Genomic DNA, 16,461 nt, shown 5'->3' with positions numbered 1-16,461 from the left:
AAAATTCTGAATGTCTGCCTCCAAACTTGCAGTTACCTTTTCCTTATTGGCATTGTTTTTGTTTGTGACATTTGTGACAAGGTTTACTCAGTGTTATATTCCCAACACCCTTTAAAGTGAAAGACGATCTTTTCATGCAATTAAACTTTGAATAAATAATACTGGAAACTGACTTACTTATGTGTGCCATATCTTAAAAGTTATGTTGAAAACTCTTTTTGTTGATGCTTAAAATCTATTGGGAAAGATGGTGAGAACATGGTAAATTCTTTTAAAATTACTACTTGGAATTCTATCAAAAATACTGACCATACTACCCAAATATTATAGTGAGTGAGGAGTAATAATATCCCTTTTGAATAACATATCTCACACATGCAAAATTGCTGCCATTCTCCTTTTAAGGAATTATTTCCCCTGTGTAGAAAAGAAATGAAAAGGTTAAATCATATCAGTAAAAATCAGGTTGTAGTCTTGTGTATTTCTTTCCATGTTAAATATCCAAGATGGCTCGACAACATATTTAGAATTTTCTGAGTTTTACTATTAATAAAGTTAAAAGGAAATCTGGTGTGATCAGGCAGTGGAGCCACATTAAATTTGTATGTGAAACACCCATTGTGCTTATCTCTATTCTAGATAATGCTCTGAACCTGTGTTCCACATTCTGAATTCTGTGTATAAAGTTAAACATTGCAGAAGGGCATACATCTGATGATACAGATAAATAAGGTTGAAGTTTAGTACTGAGCAAAGTCAGTAAAATTTAATATGTTCATGTCTTTTGTATTTTCAATATTAATATTTTTAGACTATTTTGTGTGAAATTCTGAGACATTACTGAAAATACTGATAGATTTTAGCTACCCCAAATTTAAGACTCCTCTTCAAACTGTAGTACTATATTTTAATATATCAAAACTAATATCATATTTCTCAAAATATTGATTAATTGCAGGCAAAGTTGTTATCTATGCAACAAGCCAGAGAAACTGCAGTGCAGCAGTACCAAAAACTAGAAGAAGAAATCCAAACACTTCGAGTTTACTACAGGTAAAAATCTTTTTGGACTGGGGTTAAGTAAATATTGTTAGTTTGAGAAATGTTTCTACTTGAGTTTACAATATGAGTCATGAAATTGAATATTATTCATTTAAAACATTTTTATAATAAAATAATTCAGGCCTAAATTTTTCATTATTATCTCTTTCTTCTTTCCCACATTTGTTGAAGTTTAAATATACATTCCCATCAGAATTGTAATATGTATGTAACTCATTACCAGTTGTCTAGCTGTAGCCTCAATAGTTATTTTTTAAAAAAAAGATTTATTTATTTATTTATTTATGTATTTATTTCTTTATTTATTTGAGATACAGAGTTACAGAGAGGCAAAGGCAGAAAGAGAGAGGTCTCCATCTGTTGCTTCACTCCTCAACATGGCCGCAATGGCCGGAGCTATGCCGATCTGAAGCCAGGAGCCAGGAGCTTCTTCTGGGTCTCCCATGAGGATGCAGAGGCTCAAGACCTTGGGCCATCTTCTACTGCTTTCCCAGACCATAGAAGAGAGAGCTGGATCAGAAGTGAAGCAACCGGGACTTGAACCAGTGCTCATATGGGATGGCAGCTTTACCGCTACACCACAGCGCTGGCCCTGCCTCATTAATTCTTGCACTATTTGCCCATCTGAATGCCACCTCTAACAATGAACACATATGTTTTAAAATAGCAAATGAGTAGGGGCCAGTGCTGTGACGCAGTGGGTTAAAGCCCCAGCCTGCAGCACCAGCATCCCATATGGGTGTCGGTGTGAGTCCCAGCTGCTCCTCTTCCCATTCAGCTTTCTGCTATGGCCTGGGAAAGCAATAGAAGATGGCCCAAGTCCTTGGGCCCCTGCACCTGCGTGGGAGATCCAGAAGAAGCTCCTGGCTCCTAGCTTCAGCTCAGCTCAGCTCTGGCCATTGTAGTCATTTGGGGAGTAAACCAGCGGAATGGAAGACTCTTTCTCTCTCTCTCTGGCTTTACCTTTCTCTGTAACTCTGTCTTTCAAATAAATAAAATAATTCTTTTAAAAAAAAAAAAGCAAATGAGTAGCAGAATAACAACCTTTGGCCTATTACAAGATTTTTATATTATGAGATTTTCTAAAGGATTTTTTTAAACGCTTTTTGTTCCAGAAATAGTTGTGAAAAGAATTCCGTAGGTCAAAATGGGCATTTTTAATGAAAAAAAAATTGTGCAGAAAATATCAGAGTACATCTTCTTCAGCAAGGGTAAAAAATGTTTTGTGATACTTTTGTTTCAGATTTCTGTTGTGTTTATGCGGAACAGATAAGATTATATATTGGGTTATATATAAAATATGTATTGTCACAGTTGATCATGATTTAAAAAAAAAAAAAGTTTAGAAAGCATTACTAACATACAATGCCCTGGATATTATTTGGTTACTAAATCTGGAAAAATGTCTGAAGTCTGAAATGTAAGAACTCACTAACCTTTGCTGAGAATAATGTCAAATGTATTAAATATAAAATTAAATAGAAATAAATTTACTGAAATAAAATTATTAAAGTCATATTAATTTAATCTGCATAGTTATAAATGTTTAATCAGGTCTAGCAGCAGATATATGTCAAGTGTAATTTCAGACTAATTCTAACTATTACATAGTATTTTTAAATGTATTTATTTATTTGACAAGTAGAGTTACAGAGAGATGTTGGGAAGGAGGGAGGAAGAGAGAGAGAGATCTTCCATCTGCTGGTTCACTGTCCAAATGACTGCAACTGCCAGGACTGGGCTAGGCCGGACTTAAGCCTGGAGCCTGAAAATCCATCCAAGTCTCCTACATGGGTATCAGGGGTCCAAGAAATTTCCATATGCAGCCAAGTTTGAGAGCTGATATTTAACATATACCTTTCAATTATTTATATTAAATTAGGATCTCTTCTTGGTAGAATGGTAAATGAGGCACATATTAAATATTTTATCAAGACTTATAAAGACTATTTTGATGAATGACATGTGATTTGTACCTGGTCAAAAATGTTGCAGTGTAAGTAGTAGTAGATTCACCTCATGGATAAGGATGGTCCTTATGAAACCTTCTGCTACTGTTTTGAGATAGGCAAGCAGCTGCTTTACTGATAAATTGACCGTAACCAAGAATGCCAAGAGGTATATTATAATCTTGCATGAACTGACATTTCTTCCTGAAAAATCTTGATGCTAGATGTTAAGGTTCATTCTCTTTACAGAACTGCAGAAGATTATTGAATTATTGTTGAATATTATAAAGGTATAATATTTTTTAAACTTTTCTTTAATCTACATGAATCTAGTACCTCCACAATCTCTTCTAAGTAGAGAGTTAGCAAGTAATGCCTCAGAGTTATGATTCATGAGTTTTCTTCTCATTGCTGCTTAAAAAACAATTTGCAGGTGGTGTAGTAAAGTTAATGGGAGAGTAGACAGCCTTGTACTGTATAACTTTGTATAAGTGAACCTCACCAAGCCCATTTCTTTTTTAAAAAATGAGAATAATAGTTCCTAATTCATAGGATTCTATTAAATAATATACCTCTTAGCACAGTATTTGGCATATTTTTAGTGGACAACCAATGTGAAGATAAATTATTTTTTAAAAAAGAAATTCAGTGTGGTAGGAGTAAAATAAAAAAGTATGATAGCAGGGCTGGTGTTGTGGTGCAGCAGGTTAAGCTGCCGCTTGCGCTGGCATTCCATAACTAGTCCCAGCTGCACAACTTCCAATCCAGCTGCCTACAATGTGCCTTGGAAGACAGCAGATAGTGTACCTGGGCCCCTGCCACGTATGTGGGGGACCAAGATTAGTAGCCTGACCCTGACCTGACTTTTGCAGCTATCTGGGGAGTGAACCGAGAGATGGATCTCTCTCTCTCAAATAAGTAAATAAATAAACTTTTCTTTAAAAAAAAAAGTGCAATGTCACCAAAGCCAAGATTGGAAATTTCCTAAAAGAAAAAAAAAAAGAATTCAAGTGTTACCAAATGGGTAAGTAATATAAGTACTAAAATTATCCTTTGCGTTTATAATTAGGTAGTCAGTAGTGGCGTCTATTAGTGTACTTTCAATAGAGTATTAAGTGGAGAAACCAGTTTTCTGTGAATTAAACAGTGATTAAGGGGTAAAAAAAAAAAAACTAGCAATTTGAAAAATTGAGCAGCTTATTGAGGAAATTTAAGTAAGAAAGATCGTAATGATAGTTGAGAAGGTGGATTAACAATTTTGGTTTATGAAAATGACATGTTTGCCCATGTTTAAGGCTACCTAGAAGAAACCGGTGGAAGGAATTGCTAAGGGAGCAGAATTCCAGGAGAGGTAGAAAGAGATGGAATGTGGAGTGTCTGCCCGAGAGTTCACCTTGAACAGGAGGGCGGAGGAATTGCCATCATAGATGACAATGAAGCAGATAAAATAATTGTGGGCACAAATAAATTTGAAGCCACAATTAGATTCCTACTTTTCTGTAAAGTAGAGGTCGCTGTAGGCTTCTGACCATGAGAGGGCATTGAAGGCTTGAAAGGCATTGCATTATTTAAAATAACTGCAGAAGGAAATGGTACACAGAACTAACAGCAAGGAAAAAATCGAAGTCATAGAATCCTGAGGAATTGGGAATGGGTGCCATAAATTCATGTGAGCTCCTAGTTATAATACAGTTATGTAATTTAACACATTCAACTGTTTGTATAACAGCACAGAACTCAAAGATTTAAATTATTCCGCATTACAGGTTTACAGAGCAAAATGCTGGATACTAGCAAAAAAGATCCTTGAAATGATGAATGATATTCTGAGCTAAATATGTAAAAAAAATCAGTTGAAAAGATATACAAGCTGACAGGAAAAGGAAGAACCAAGAAATTATAAAACTTGAGGAGAGCATGTAGTAAGGATAAGAAAATTCAAGACCTGAAATTATAGGAGTTTGTGGTCAAACAGTGGAACATTACTATTTAAGATCTCAGAATTGAAGCACTCAGTTCTGAGCAGTGAAAATATTTCAGGCATTTACTCAGATCTGGATGGTTGAAATGAGAAGAGATAAGGGTCAACAGAGATGAAGAAATCAAAGACTATGAAACTAAAGTATTGAATATCCATTCGGATATTGTCCCTAAAAATATTGGGTACCTTGGTGTGCTCACTATAATGCCATAGTAGAAAATGACCTAAAAAGAGATAAGAGATACATATTGAAATGAAGAGTATACCAAAAGAAGAAATCTATATGATATATAATGCATACAAGAATGTGTGTTATAAACTCAAGAAATGCAAGGGAACTTTCGTCCTCTGGGGATATCTGTGTTTCTATCAAAACAAAAAGGCACAGAGAACTTTCATGCATTGCTGATGGGAATGTAAAATTATGTAGTTACTGCACAAAACAACCTGATGGTGCCTCAGAAGTCAAATACAGAATTACCATGTTTGATCTTTTTTTACTTCTTGGTAAATACGGAGAAGAATTGAATGCAAGGGCTCAGATAGTTGTACACCAATTTCCATACTAGTAGTATTTTTAGTAGCCAAAGGGCAGGCACAACTCGGGTGTCTATCAGCAAATGAGTGAATAAACACAGTGTGGTATAAACATACAATGAATATTATTCAGCTCCAAAAAGAAAGAAATGCTAATGCTTGTTGCAATACTGATCAACCTTAAATACATTATGTTAAGTGAAATAAGCCGCACGAAGATGACAAATATTGTATGATTCCACTCTGGCATACTAAAATAGGCAAATTCCTAGAGATACAAAATAGAATAGAAGTTACTAGGAATTAGGTGAAGGGGAAAATACAGTTACCAGGTGCTAGGAGAAAGGAAGCATGGCGAGTTGTATGATGGGGATGGAGTTTCTGTTTGGGATGACAAGCTTAGGAAAGGATTAGTTGTGATAATTGCACAGCATTGTGAATGTGCTTACTACCACTGCGTTGTACATTTAAATTGACTAAGATGATAAATTTGATGCTGTTTTTTACCATAATATTTGAAAAAGATACAGAGAACATTTGGCAAGGTTATACAGAAGTTTATTTTAAATGGAATAAGATTAAGATTTCTACAATATAAAATTCTAACAAGTTAGCTGAAGTTACCAAAAAAAAAGAAGTTTAAATTTATTGGAAGCTCAGATTCTGATTAAATTTTATTTAAATGAAAATACACAGTATTTCTTGCACACCTGAATAGATGGTGCTTGCAAATTCATGTAAAAATGCAGCTAATTCACAGAGAGGTTAAAATTTTTCCTCATGGTTCCCACATTATAGAGGAAAAGAAAAAGTTTCTTTTTTATGTGAGGGTACCAAGAACTAATTCTTAATTTTTAGATAGGTTGCTCAATCTCATAAATAATGGATTTGTTTACCAAGGGTTAAAAAAATACTTTCAGTTTTTCAAATCAGTTTTATTTTTACATATTTAATATGCATTCATACATAAATTATCATATTAAAAAGTTATTTGCCAATAATTAAGAAATATTTAAAAACTTATTTGCCAATAATTAATAAATATAAGAGAAGGAGTGTTAACTGGAGCCAAGAACCAGTCACGATACAACTTGCATGTATTCCATGGAGAACTAAAGGAGTGAGCCTCAAGTCTGGCTGTTAGCTTCCCAACAGCTAGTTAGTAGTTTTAAAACTAGACTAAAATACGCTGATAACTTTCATCCTTTAATTTTACCAATTAGTGACTTTACCTTATTTTTTTCCCAAAATTATTTTCTTCTCTAGATTAGAATAAGAACTACTATTTTCTAAAAGCATTCATTTCATTGTAAGGAAATACAGAAAATGGGAAATTTTCTAAGTTTTTCTATTCTGCTTGTTTTTTTTTTTTTTTTTTTTTTTTTGAGTTCTGGAAGACTTTTGAGTCTTTGCTCAGAAAATGAAATGTTAGTCTTTCATGTCTGTTGGCAGAGTAATAGCTGAGGGCCAAGAAGGTGAGTAGGTAAAGACACTCAAAATCAAAACTATAACTGATAAGCCCCTTCAGGTTAAAACATAAGCAATAACTATATAGGATTAACAATATGAAGTTTGAAAATAAATTTCACTTATTACAAAAGCATTCTTAGTAAAGTATTAGAACCTCCGTATTACTGTGCTAAATCTATTTGTGATGCTTTATTAGTCTCAAGTCTAAATGATTTCTTCAAGGAAGAAACTTAAACTTATAGGGATTAGATTTGTATTTAGTAATGATTTTTCCTGCTATTGTAAACCTGTAGTGCTGCATTCCTAAGTTCAGGAGGCATAATAATAACAAAGTATTTTATAATCTAGGGAATGCCTAAGATTCAATGTTTGCTGATTTTATACTGCTTCCTTATATTTCCTTTTGCCTAAAGAAAATGTAAATTAAAATATTTAGACAAGAATTAGATCCTCTTCTTCAGTGCTAGAATAGGGTTTAATTTACTTACTTATCATGATAGCAGCAGGTCATATATTTAAAGTTACTATTATTTTAGGTGTGAATATGAATATGTAATACCAATCAGAACATGCTAAATTTCACATTTTAGATAATGTACTGTATTTTAAGATAACATGTCTCCTATAATTGTACTGGTATTTTTAAATAATTAAATAAAAGATATGTTACATATATTGAAAAGTAAGCTAAAAGTGAATGTAACTTACTAAGTATATACATTATAAATATATACATTTCACAGACATGGTGACTGTAAAAGTAAAGGATAAATGAAACATAAAAAGAATGACATTCCAAATTTTTGTCTATTTTATGTTATAATTTTATGTTTCTATAATGACTTGAAATTTATTTGCCTCACAGTTTGCAGGCTTGGAAATCCAGTGGCATGGCACTGGTATCTGGGCCTGTGTACTGTATTAGACATGGCAAAAGGTAGAAGGACAGAGAGGAAGAAACAGAGTGGGTAGAGAAGAGGTGCCTGAATTTACTATATTAAGTTATAATAACTAACTCATTCTTGCTATAATGACATTAATCCATTTATGAGGGCACCGGCTTCATGACTTACTCACCTCTTGTTAGGTTTTACATCCCATGTATTGAGAAGTAAGTTTACGACAAATGAACCTTTTGGGACACATTCAGATCATAGCAATTCTTTTTATAAACATTTTATTCACTATGGGTATGTATATCTCTGTGTGTGTGTGTGTGTGTGTGTGTGTGTATAGAGTCCGGTATCCTTAGCAATCAGAACTGTTGCTGACTGTCACTAGTATCTGATCTTTTGTAAGTGGTGTTGATAGTTTTTAATTGAACCATATTCTCTATAAATCTGAACTATGAATTGATAAGACACTCACCAATGATTATTGCATGCAAACCCTGGTCATGCAGCAGTATTTTTCTCAATGCAAATCTCTCATCGAGAATGAAGTTGAACACTTTATCTTGACATCATTAGGTCTATGTTCTAATCAATGTGGCAGCTGGCATAAAAATTCTGTTACATCTCTGTTTTCCACAGTAATTAATTATTTGAAGAACAGTATTGGCCGGCACTGCAGCTCAATAGGCTAATCCTCCGCCTGCGGCACCGACACCCCAGTTTCTAGTCCCGGTTGGGGCGCTGGATTCTGTCCTGGTTGCTCCTCTTCCAGTCCAGCTCTCTGCTGTGTCCCGGGAGTGCAGTGGAGGATGGCCCAAGTGCTTGGGCCCTGCACCTGCAAGGGAGACCAGGAGAAGCACCTGGCTCCTGGCTTCGGATCAGCGTGTGGTGTGCCAGCTGCAGCACGCCGGCCACAGCGGCCACTGGTGGGGGGGGGAACCAACAGAAAAGGAAGACCTTTCTCTCTGCCTCTCTTTCTCTCACTGTCCACTCTGCCTGTCAAAAACAAAAAAAAAAAAAAACAAAAACAAAAAAAAAAAACAGTATTATGATTCCATGCTGGGGAAAAAAAAAAAAGTGATAAGAAGAACTCAAGAATTATAATTCCTTCTCTGCCATTAATCTATTTTTAAAATCTGAGAAGTCTCAAACTTTCTTTAATTTTGTCCCTAGACAATTTTTCTATTATTAACATTTTATAAAATCTCTTAACCTTCCAAATGAAATAGATTAAATTTTTTTGTTTAAATTCAAGAACCATGGGTCGGTGCTGTGGCTCACTTGGTTATTCCTCCACCTGCAGCGCTAGCATCCCATATGGACACCTGGTTCTAGTCCCGGTTGCTCCTCTTCCAGTCCAGCTCTCTGCTGTGGCCCAGGAGGGCAGTGGAGGATGGCCCAAGTGCTTGGGCCCCTGCACTCGCATGGGAGACCAGGAGGAAGCACCTGGCTCCTGGCTTTGGATCGGTGCAGTGCCGGCCGTAGTGGCCATTTGGGGAGTGAACCAGAAGAAGGAAGACCTTATTAAAAAAATAAATAAATAAGTTCAAGAACCTGATTTCTTATGCTGTTAAGTTCCAAGGCATTTTTAATGTACAACTGACTTCCCCCTTGCTATATGTTCAGCGATTTAGAATATATTTGTTACAGATTATTCCTCTCAACCTAAAGGATATGACATTTAATAATTTACTTTCTGAATGTCAGTTACTTCATCTGAATGCAGAGATTATATGGGACCTACTTATGAAGAAAATCAGAGATACTATTCTTGAATTTTTAAAAAATGGTGAAGCACTATGCAAAGGAAATGTATTAATAGTGTTATTTGTAAGATTCCTGAAAATATTTTTGCTTTTTGGAGGCACTGAGACAATTAAATTGGTAAAGAGGATATGGCTTCATAAATAATTTTGGTCTTCTATAACTTTGCGTCCAATAGGACAGTTTTTAACTTTACTGATTTTCACTATTTTATGTGCTTTATGCAACACAGCATTTTATAGTAATAATTCTTAATTTCAACATGTATAGCTCTCAAGTGCTATTCATTCTATAAAATGATCCTACCTCCCCTATTTTAAGAGCATTTAGCAAAATATTTTGTGATTTAATGGTTGTGCCTAGCAAAGGATCCAGAATTAGTACTGGAATGGGTGTGTCATTAGGGTTGGAGATTTGACATTTAGAAATATTATTGCTATTAGCTCAGGAAAAAAAATTTACATTTTGTTAGAAAAAATAAATGCAATATTGCACCTGGTCATGGCAATCATACTCAACATTAAGCTTCCACAAGTGCCTGATGATTCCTACAGTAGTATTTTTTTTTTAAGATTTATTTATTTATTTGCAAGTCAGAGTTACACAGAGGGAGGAGGGGCAGAGAGAGAGAGAGAGAGGTCTTCCATCCAATGGTTCACTCCCCAATTGGCTGCATCGGCCAGAGCTGCGCCGATCTGAAGCCAGGAGCTAGGAGCTTCTTCTGGGTCTCCCACATGGGTGCAGAGGCCCAAAGACTTAGGCCATCTTCTACTGCTTTCCCAGGCCATAGTAGAGAGCTAGTTTGGAAGTAGAGCAGCTGGGTCTCAAACCCACGCCCATATGGTATGCTGACGCTTCAGGCCAGGGCGTTAACCCACTGCACCACAGTGTCAGCCCCAGTAGTATTCTTTGATTTGTCTTCCTTTTAATAATGCTTAACTTTGAACTATTGATTTGTTTTCATTTTCTTAAAAGGCAGAGTAGGAGGCCCTCACTGTGATATAGTAGGCTAAGCTTCCACCTGAGGCATAGGCATACCAAATGGGCTCCAGTTCGTGTCCTGGCTGCTCCTCTTTTAATCCCGCTCTCTGCTCATGGCCTGGGAAGGCAGTGGAAGATGGCTCAAGTGCTTGGGCCTCTGCAGCTGCGTGGGAGACCTGGAAGAAGCTCCTAGCTCCTGGCTTTGGATCAGCCCAGCTTCAGCTGTTGCAGCCATTTGGAGAGTGAACCAGCACATGGAAGACATCTCTCTTTGTCTCTCTTTCTCTCTGTCACTCTGCCTCTCAAATAAATAAATAAATCTTAAAAAGGGGGGGGGGGGATGGGCAGAGCGACAGAGAGAGAAAGATTGATTGAAATTGATCCATCCACTAATTCACTCTGTAAATCGCGGCAAAAGCCATGGCTGGGTCAAGCCAAAGCCAAAAGCCTGGGTCTCCCATGTGAATGGTGAGGACTCATGCACTTAAGCCATCATCTGCTGCCTCTCAGGATGCACTAGCAAGTGGAGGAGCCAGGACTGAAACTGGCACACTGACATGGGATGTGGGCATACCAAGCAGTCACTTAACCTGCTGCACCACAATACCCACCCAACTTAATTTGTAACCAAGTGTTACTGGATTTTCCCTTGCAGTCACTGTCACTTTTGTTTTCTCCTACTTTAGGCCACACCTGAATAATTTTATGACTGTTTCTTGTTACCTTATCTACTTGTCTATGCTTCTTACTTTTGAGATTTCTGAAACATTATTTTCAACCTCTCTCACTCAGAATGCCAACAACAGTTAACAATAAAACATTACCTGTAGAATGAATTCCAAAATCTTTAACCTAAATATCTGTGAACTTCTTTGATACAGCTACCATCTCTGTTTCTGGTTTAATATTTCACCAATCATCTGTTTACTTCTATATTGCTGGTATACTGCCTCACACATAGTAGGCACATAACAAGTATTGGTTAACACTGAACTGACTGTGATACCCACTATTTTTCACTATTTCATAGACAGACCCAGCAAATTTCCAATTCAGTGCTTTCCCTTATGTCACTTGTTCTTCCTGGATTACTCCATCTCTATCTTTCTGCTCCTTGTTATTTGGTTTATGTATTGTTAAAAATACATATTAATTTAAAGGGTTCTGAGGGGACATTGTGGCACAGTTGTTAAAGTCTCTGCTTACAACACAGGCATCCCATATCTGAGTGCCAGTTTGAGTCATAGCTACTATGCTTCTGTTCCAGCTTCCTGCTAATGCTCCAAAGAAGACAGTGGAAAATAGCCCAAGTGCTTAGGCCACTGCTACCCATGTGGCAGACCAGGATTGGAGTTCCTGGCTCCTGGCTTTTGCCAGGCCCAGACTAAGAGGCTGTAGTTGCCATTTGGGGAGTGAGCCAGTATATAGAAAATCAATCAATCTCTCTCTTTCTCTCTCTCTCTCTCTCTCTGATTGTGCTTTTCAAATAAATAAATAAATCTTTAGATATGTGTGTGTGTATAAATTAGTTACCAAAATAAAAATTGGGAGATCTGACAACATGTGACCTTCAGGATTATGGCATGGCACTTTTACTGGTAAGTGGTCTCTAGAGAAATAGAACCAACAAACTGGTTGAAGATACTTATTTTAAGGAATAGACTCAATTAATTATGAGGACTTGTAAATGATGTTGCAGAAATGAATCCCAGAATTTCTTCTTCAGGGGACTTCAGTCTTTTTCTCTTAAAGTCTTTAGGTGGTTGCACAAGGCCTACTTGTGTTATGGAAGCCATCTGCTTTACTCAAAGCCTAGTGATATAAATGTTAACCTCTTCTAAAAACCACCTTTGTAGCAACACCTAGACTGCTGTTTGACCAAATATCTAGGTACCATAGCCCTGCCAAGTTGACTCATAAAATTAACTACCACACATATGTCTTTCATCAATTGACTGGAGCAAGGACTGCATCTCTAAAAGGGGTATGCACACTCTATGTCAATGCATTTCCCATTCTGCCTACTTTATTCATTTAAAATAATCTACCTGAACCCTATAGGCATTTTGTGAATGCAAACATATACTGTGATCCTTTTTATTTTATAGAAGTGGTATTTGTACACATTTACTGTAGTATTTGGCTACCTCTCTCAGCTCAGTCCTTTGCATGCTTCTACACTTGACTCATATCGGCTCCCTTATTTCATGGATTCTAAGCATGCTCCCATCTCTGGGCCTCTGCCTGGAGTGTTCTGCCTGTAGAATATCATGTGTCCACTCCTTCACTCTCTTCAACTGCCTACCTAAATGTCCCTGACCACAGTACTTAAAACAGCCTCTCACTCACTGCCTACATGACCCTATACTATACTATACTTCCTTTAGAAGGTGAGTTTTTAAGGACAAGAATTTTCTTTTACCACCACATCTTAAGCCAGAATCAAGGTCTGCCACACCTTTGATGCTCAGTGAAGGTTGTTTGAATCAGTGAAGAGACACATGAATATACCCAAATATTATAATGAATCAGAAATTTAAGTTTAAATTTAAGTTCTTTAAAGTTTAAGTTTAACAGCAGGTTGTTGGGAAGTGAGATGGAGCCTAGCAGTCAGATTTCTTACAGTATGATGTGAGTAAGAAGAGAAAATTTAACTTTCATTTAAACTCTCATAAAGTATCAATTTTTTGTGTGTTTGTACTCCTTTTTTGTGTATTTTTACTTTTACATAAAAATTATAAGAATAATTTTGTTAGTTTTAAAAAGACCCTGATCTTTAATGACCTGCACAAAATAAATTTGGTGCCTAGAAATAGATATTTATGAAAAATAGATTTTATTAGTGTTGTGCTTTGCAAAAAGGAATTAAAATAAAGGAACTAAAATCCAAAGTATATTTGTTCGCCTACATTGTTAAGAATAATCTTACTTATGTTTTAGGTTTTCCAAATAGTTTTACCTGGTTTTGAAGGTACCTTACATTGCAGGATTTTGAGCACTTTTAAAATATAATAGAATGTTAAGGGAAATATTATCAAATTTAAAGAAATATTAACCTCAACATTGTTCTGTCAGTTAATCAAAGTGGGGACCAAAACAGGTTGGTGGAAAAGAGGGCACCTTTTTTAAAATTTCATTCTTCTGAACATTAGCTATGCCCAGAAATGATTATGAAAGGCGACAAGTCCCTCATATTTCAAGAAACTTCATCCTGTAGAATTAGGTTTATTCAGCATATTTAAATCACAAATGTTTTATCCTTCCTTTCTCTACAGGATATACATATTATTAAATTCATTAAAGTTTTTATTAAATCTGAACTAGTTAAAAATATTTGGCAAATGGAAATAATAGGTAATAATTGAAGGCATTTGCTCAGGAACACTCATTAATTACAAAAACAGTAAATAGCAATGGTAACATACAGTACAAGATATAGTAAACCGAGATCTTTCAGCTGCCTTGATTTCCATAAACTTTCTAATGCCACTGCTGTCATAAAGAGCTTCGTAAATATTGACTGAGGAGGAGGAGGATGATCTAGTAATATTTTTAAGACTGGGCGGTACTGGCAGTACAGTCAGATATCCGGGATTTCGCATTGTGTTTTGCCATGGGGCTCTTCCACCTGGCCCTCTCCCAAAAGGATAAATATTTACCTGCAGTTAGGCATTTAAATGTGTAAATATTCCAGATTCAATTATATATGAAGTAGCTGGAGTTTTTATTCTTTAAATCATGAAATAATTGTTCTTTAAAGTTTAAATTGATGTTACAAAAGTTTGCCAAAGTCAAAATAGAATTGATTGAATGCTTTTCCAATAATTCCAAACAAAATGTTCTTTTATAAATGCAGCTCAATATATAAATACAGTGTTCTGTTGACTGTTCCAAACCTAACATATTAAGAAACTTCTGAATTTATGAAAGCATAACTTAATATTCTGTTGTTAAGTATTAAATGTTATCATACTATTTATCTTATTCCCTTTAGGCTTATAAGGGCTTTATGACTATCAGTATTCTTATGCATTTCCAGTTATCTCCACAAATGTCTTCTAACACTTCCTGGTTCTCATTGAATCAGAAATAAGCACTATTCAATAATTATGGGTAATAATCAGGGTATTCAGAAACCTAGGATTTTTTGGTTTAGTTTTATTAGACATTATTAATCTGATACAGATTTTAATTTATTTTAAATCCATGGAAAATTCAGATGTCCTATCAAGCTGAATCATAAAAAATGAAAATTTTCTATACCGTCAATTATATGAAACAAGAAGACAACTGAGTATTTGTTTAAGAAAGTTGAACACAGATAATTTAAATTTTAATTCATAATGAAGAAAACTTCACATATTTCTAAATCTGCACTAATTAGGTCTTGTTCATCTTTTTATTTGTAAATTTTGGGGGTTTTGTTCATTATATTTGTTTGATAGAATGGTTGAATTCAGAGCTAACACTACTAAGTAAGACAGATGGTGCAAATTCTGACTTTCTGGCTGAGTGACCTTTAACAGGTAATTAACCTCTCGAAGACTCAATTTCCTGATCTGTAAAATAGGAATTGTAATTATATCTGCCTGCCTCATATCATTGTGGAGAATAATCAAATGAAATAATGTAGATATTATACTTTATATATAACCTCAGTACTCAGGTATTTGATAAAGGTAAACCATTGTTATCATAATCCAAGTTTGGAGTTTATAAGCTTTTCTTTGAGATTCTATTCTATAATTTTTTAGTATTTTAAGCTGAAAGTACTAGCAATATGAAATCATTTTATTTTTATTGAGAATAAGTTTTCACTGCAGTTAAGTTTTTTTTTTCTTGTAAGGCATTTAAAACATTTTTAAATATTATAAAAATATGTGCTTGAACTAAGAGTTAACCCTTTTGGGTTAAGTTTATTTTCAGGAGTTGATTATTCACACAGAAACATTTGAAGTTTGTAAGTCTATGTAGAGTTAGAAATTTATGATTTTCATCACTTTTTCCACAGACTACACTATTTTCTCCAGTGTCTTTTGTTTTAGAAATTCACCTCAGAAAATAATAAGGATATAATTTTGAACAATGTTTCTGATTCCCTGTGTCTTCTGTCTTGGATTTGTTATATACATTATGTTTCTATATAATCCCTTCCCCATTCTGTAAGGCAGCTTCCCTTTTCACAAATGGGGAAGCTGAAACACAGAGATGAACTTGCGTGCCCCATGTCGTACCACGGCCAGTGACAGAGGTGTGAGTATTATCTTACCTGTCTGATACCTGGGCCTTCTGCTCTACCTTGTGACAGCTTCCCCCACCCCCACCTCCCTCAGAATTACTGCTGAAGCAGAACTGGTACTGCAGTGTTGTTTTCCTGATATGAATGTGCTTGATAGGTTTATTACATAAAGCACACTCTGAGACCATGTTAAAGGCACGTGAGAAGGTTAAAGGAATCTGACCTGCTTTGGAGTTTGACAGTTACTGTCTGTTCAACTCAACTATACAAATGACAATGGCATTCATTGCTAAATTTATAATTAAACTGCCTCTGAATTTCTTTATAGCACTTTTAAGTTCTAGCACTGTATCTTCTATCCGGACACAAACGTAAATACTGTGTCTGATCATAGTTTTATCTACTTGATCATAATACTATATTTTATTAGTATGTTGTAGTATTAATATTGTTTTTAATCAGTGTTCTCGCCTAATCACTAACATAGCAAAACCATATTTAAAAGTAATCATTAACCAAAAAGCCACTTTCAATTCTATATGAACTTATTTTTTTTTTTTTTTTTTTTTTTTTGGACAGGCAGAG

The 16,461-nt window shown here is 35.3% G+C and overlaps 1 protein-coding gene across 8 annotated transcripts in view; it reads left to right on the top strand.

The window, feature by feature from the left end:
- The window catches only part of MIPOL1 (mirror-image polydactyly 1), a 341,984-nt gene that overhangs the window by 229,715 nt on the left and 95,808 nt on the right, over positions 1-16,461 (top strand). For all 8 annotated transcript variants that reach the window (XM_089309338.1, XM_051822776.3, XM_089309337.1 and 5 more), the window contains one exon: positions 959-1,053. In XM_089309338.1, the coding sequence (XP_089165464.1) occupies positions 959-1,053 (95 nt within the window). The remainder of the gene's footprint in view (positions 1-958; positions 1,054-16,461) is intronic.

Source organism: Oryctolagus cuniculus, chromosome 12, assembly GCF_051225735.1.
Source record: "Oryctolagus cuniculus isolate XC-2025 breed Fujian yellow rabbit chromosome 12, ASM5122573v1, whole genome shotgun sequence".
Taxonomy (NCBI): Eukaryota; Metazoa; Chordata; class Mammalia; order Lagomorpha; family Leporidae; genus Oryctolagus; species Oryctolagus cuniculus.
This window is presented reverse-complemented; position numbering and strand designations above follow the sequence as displayed.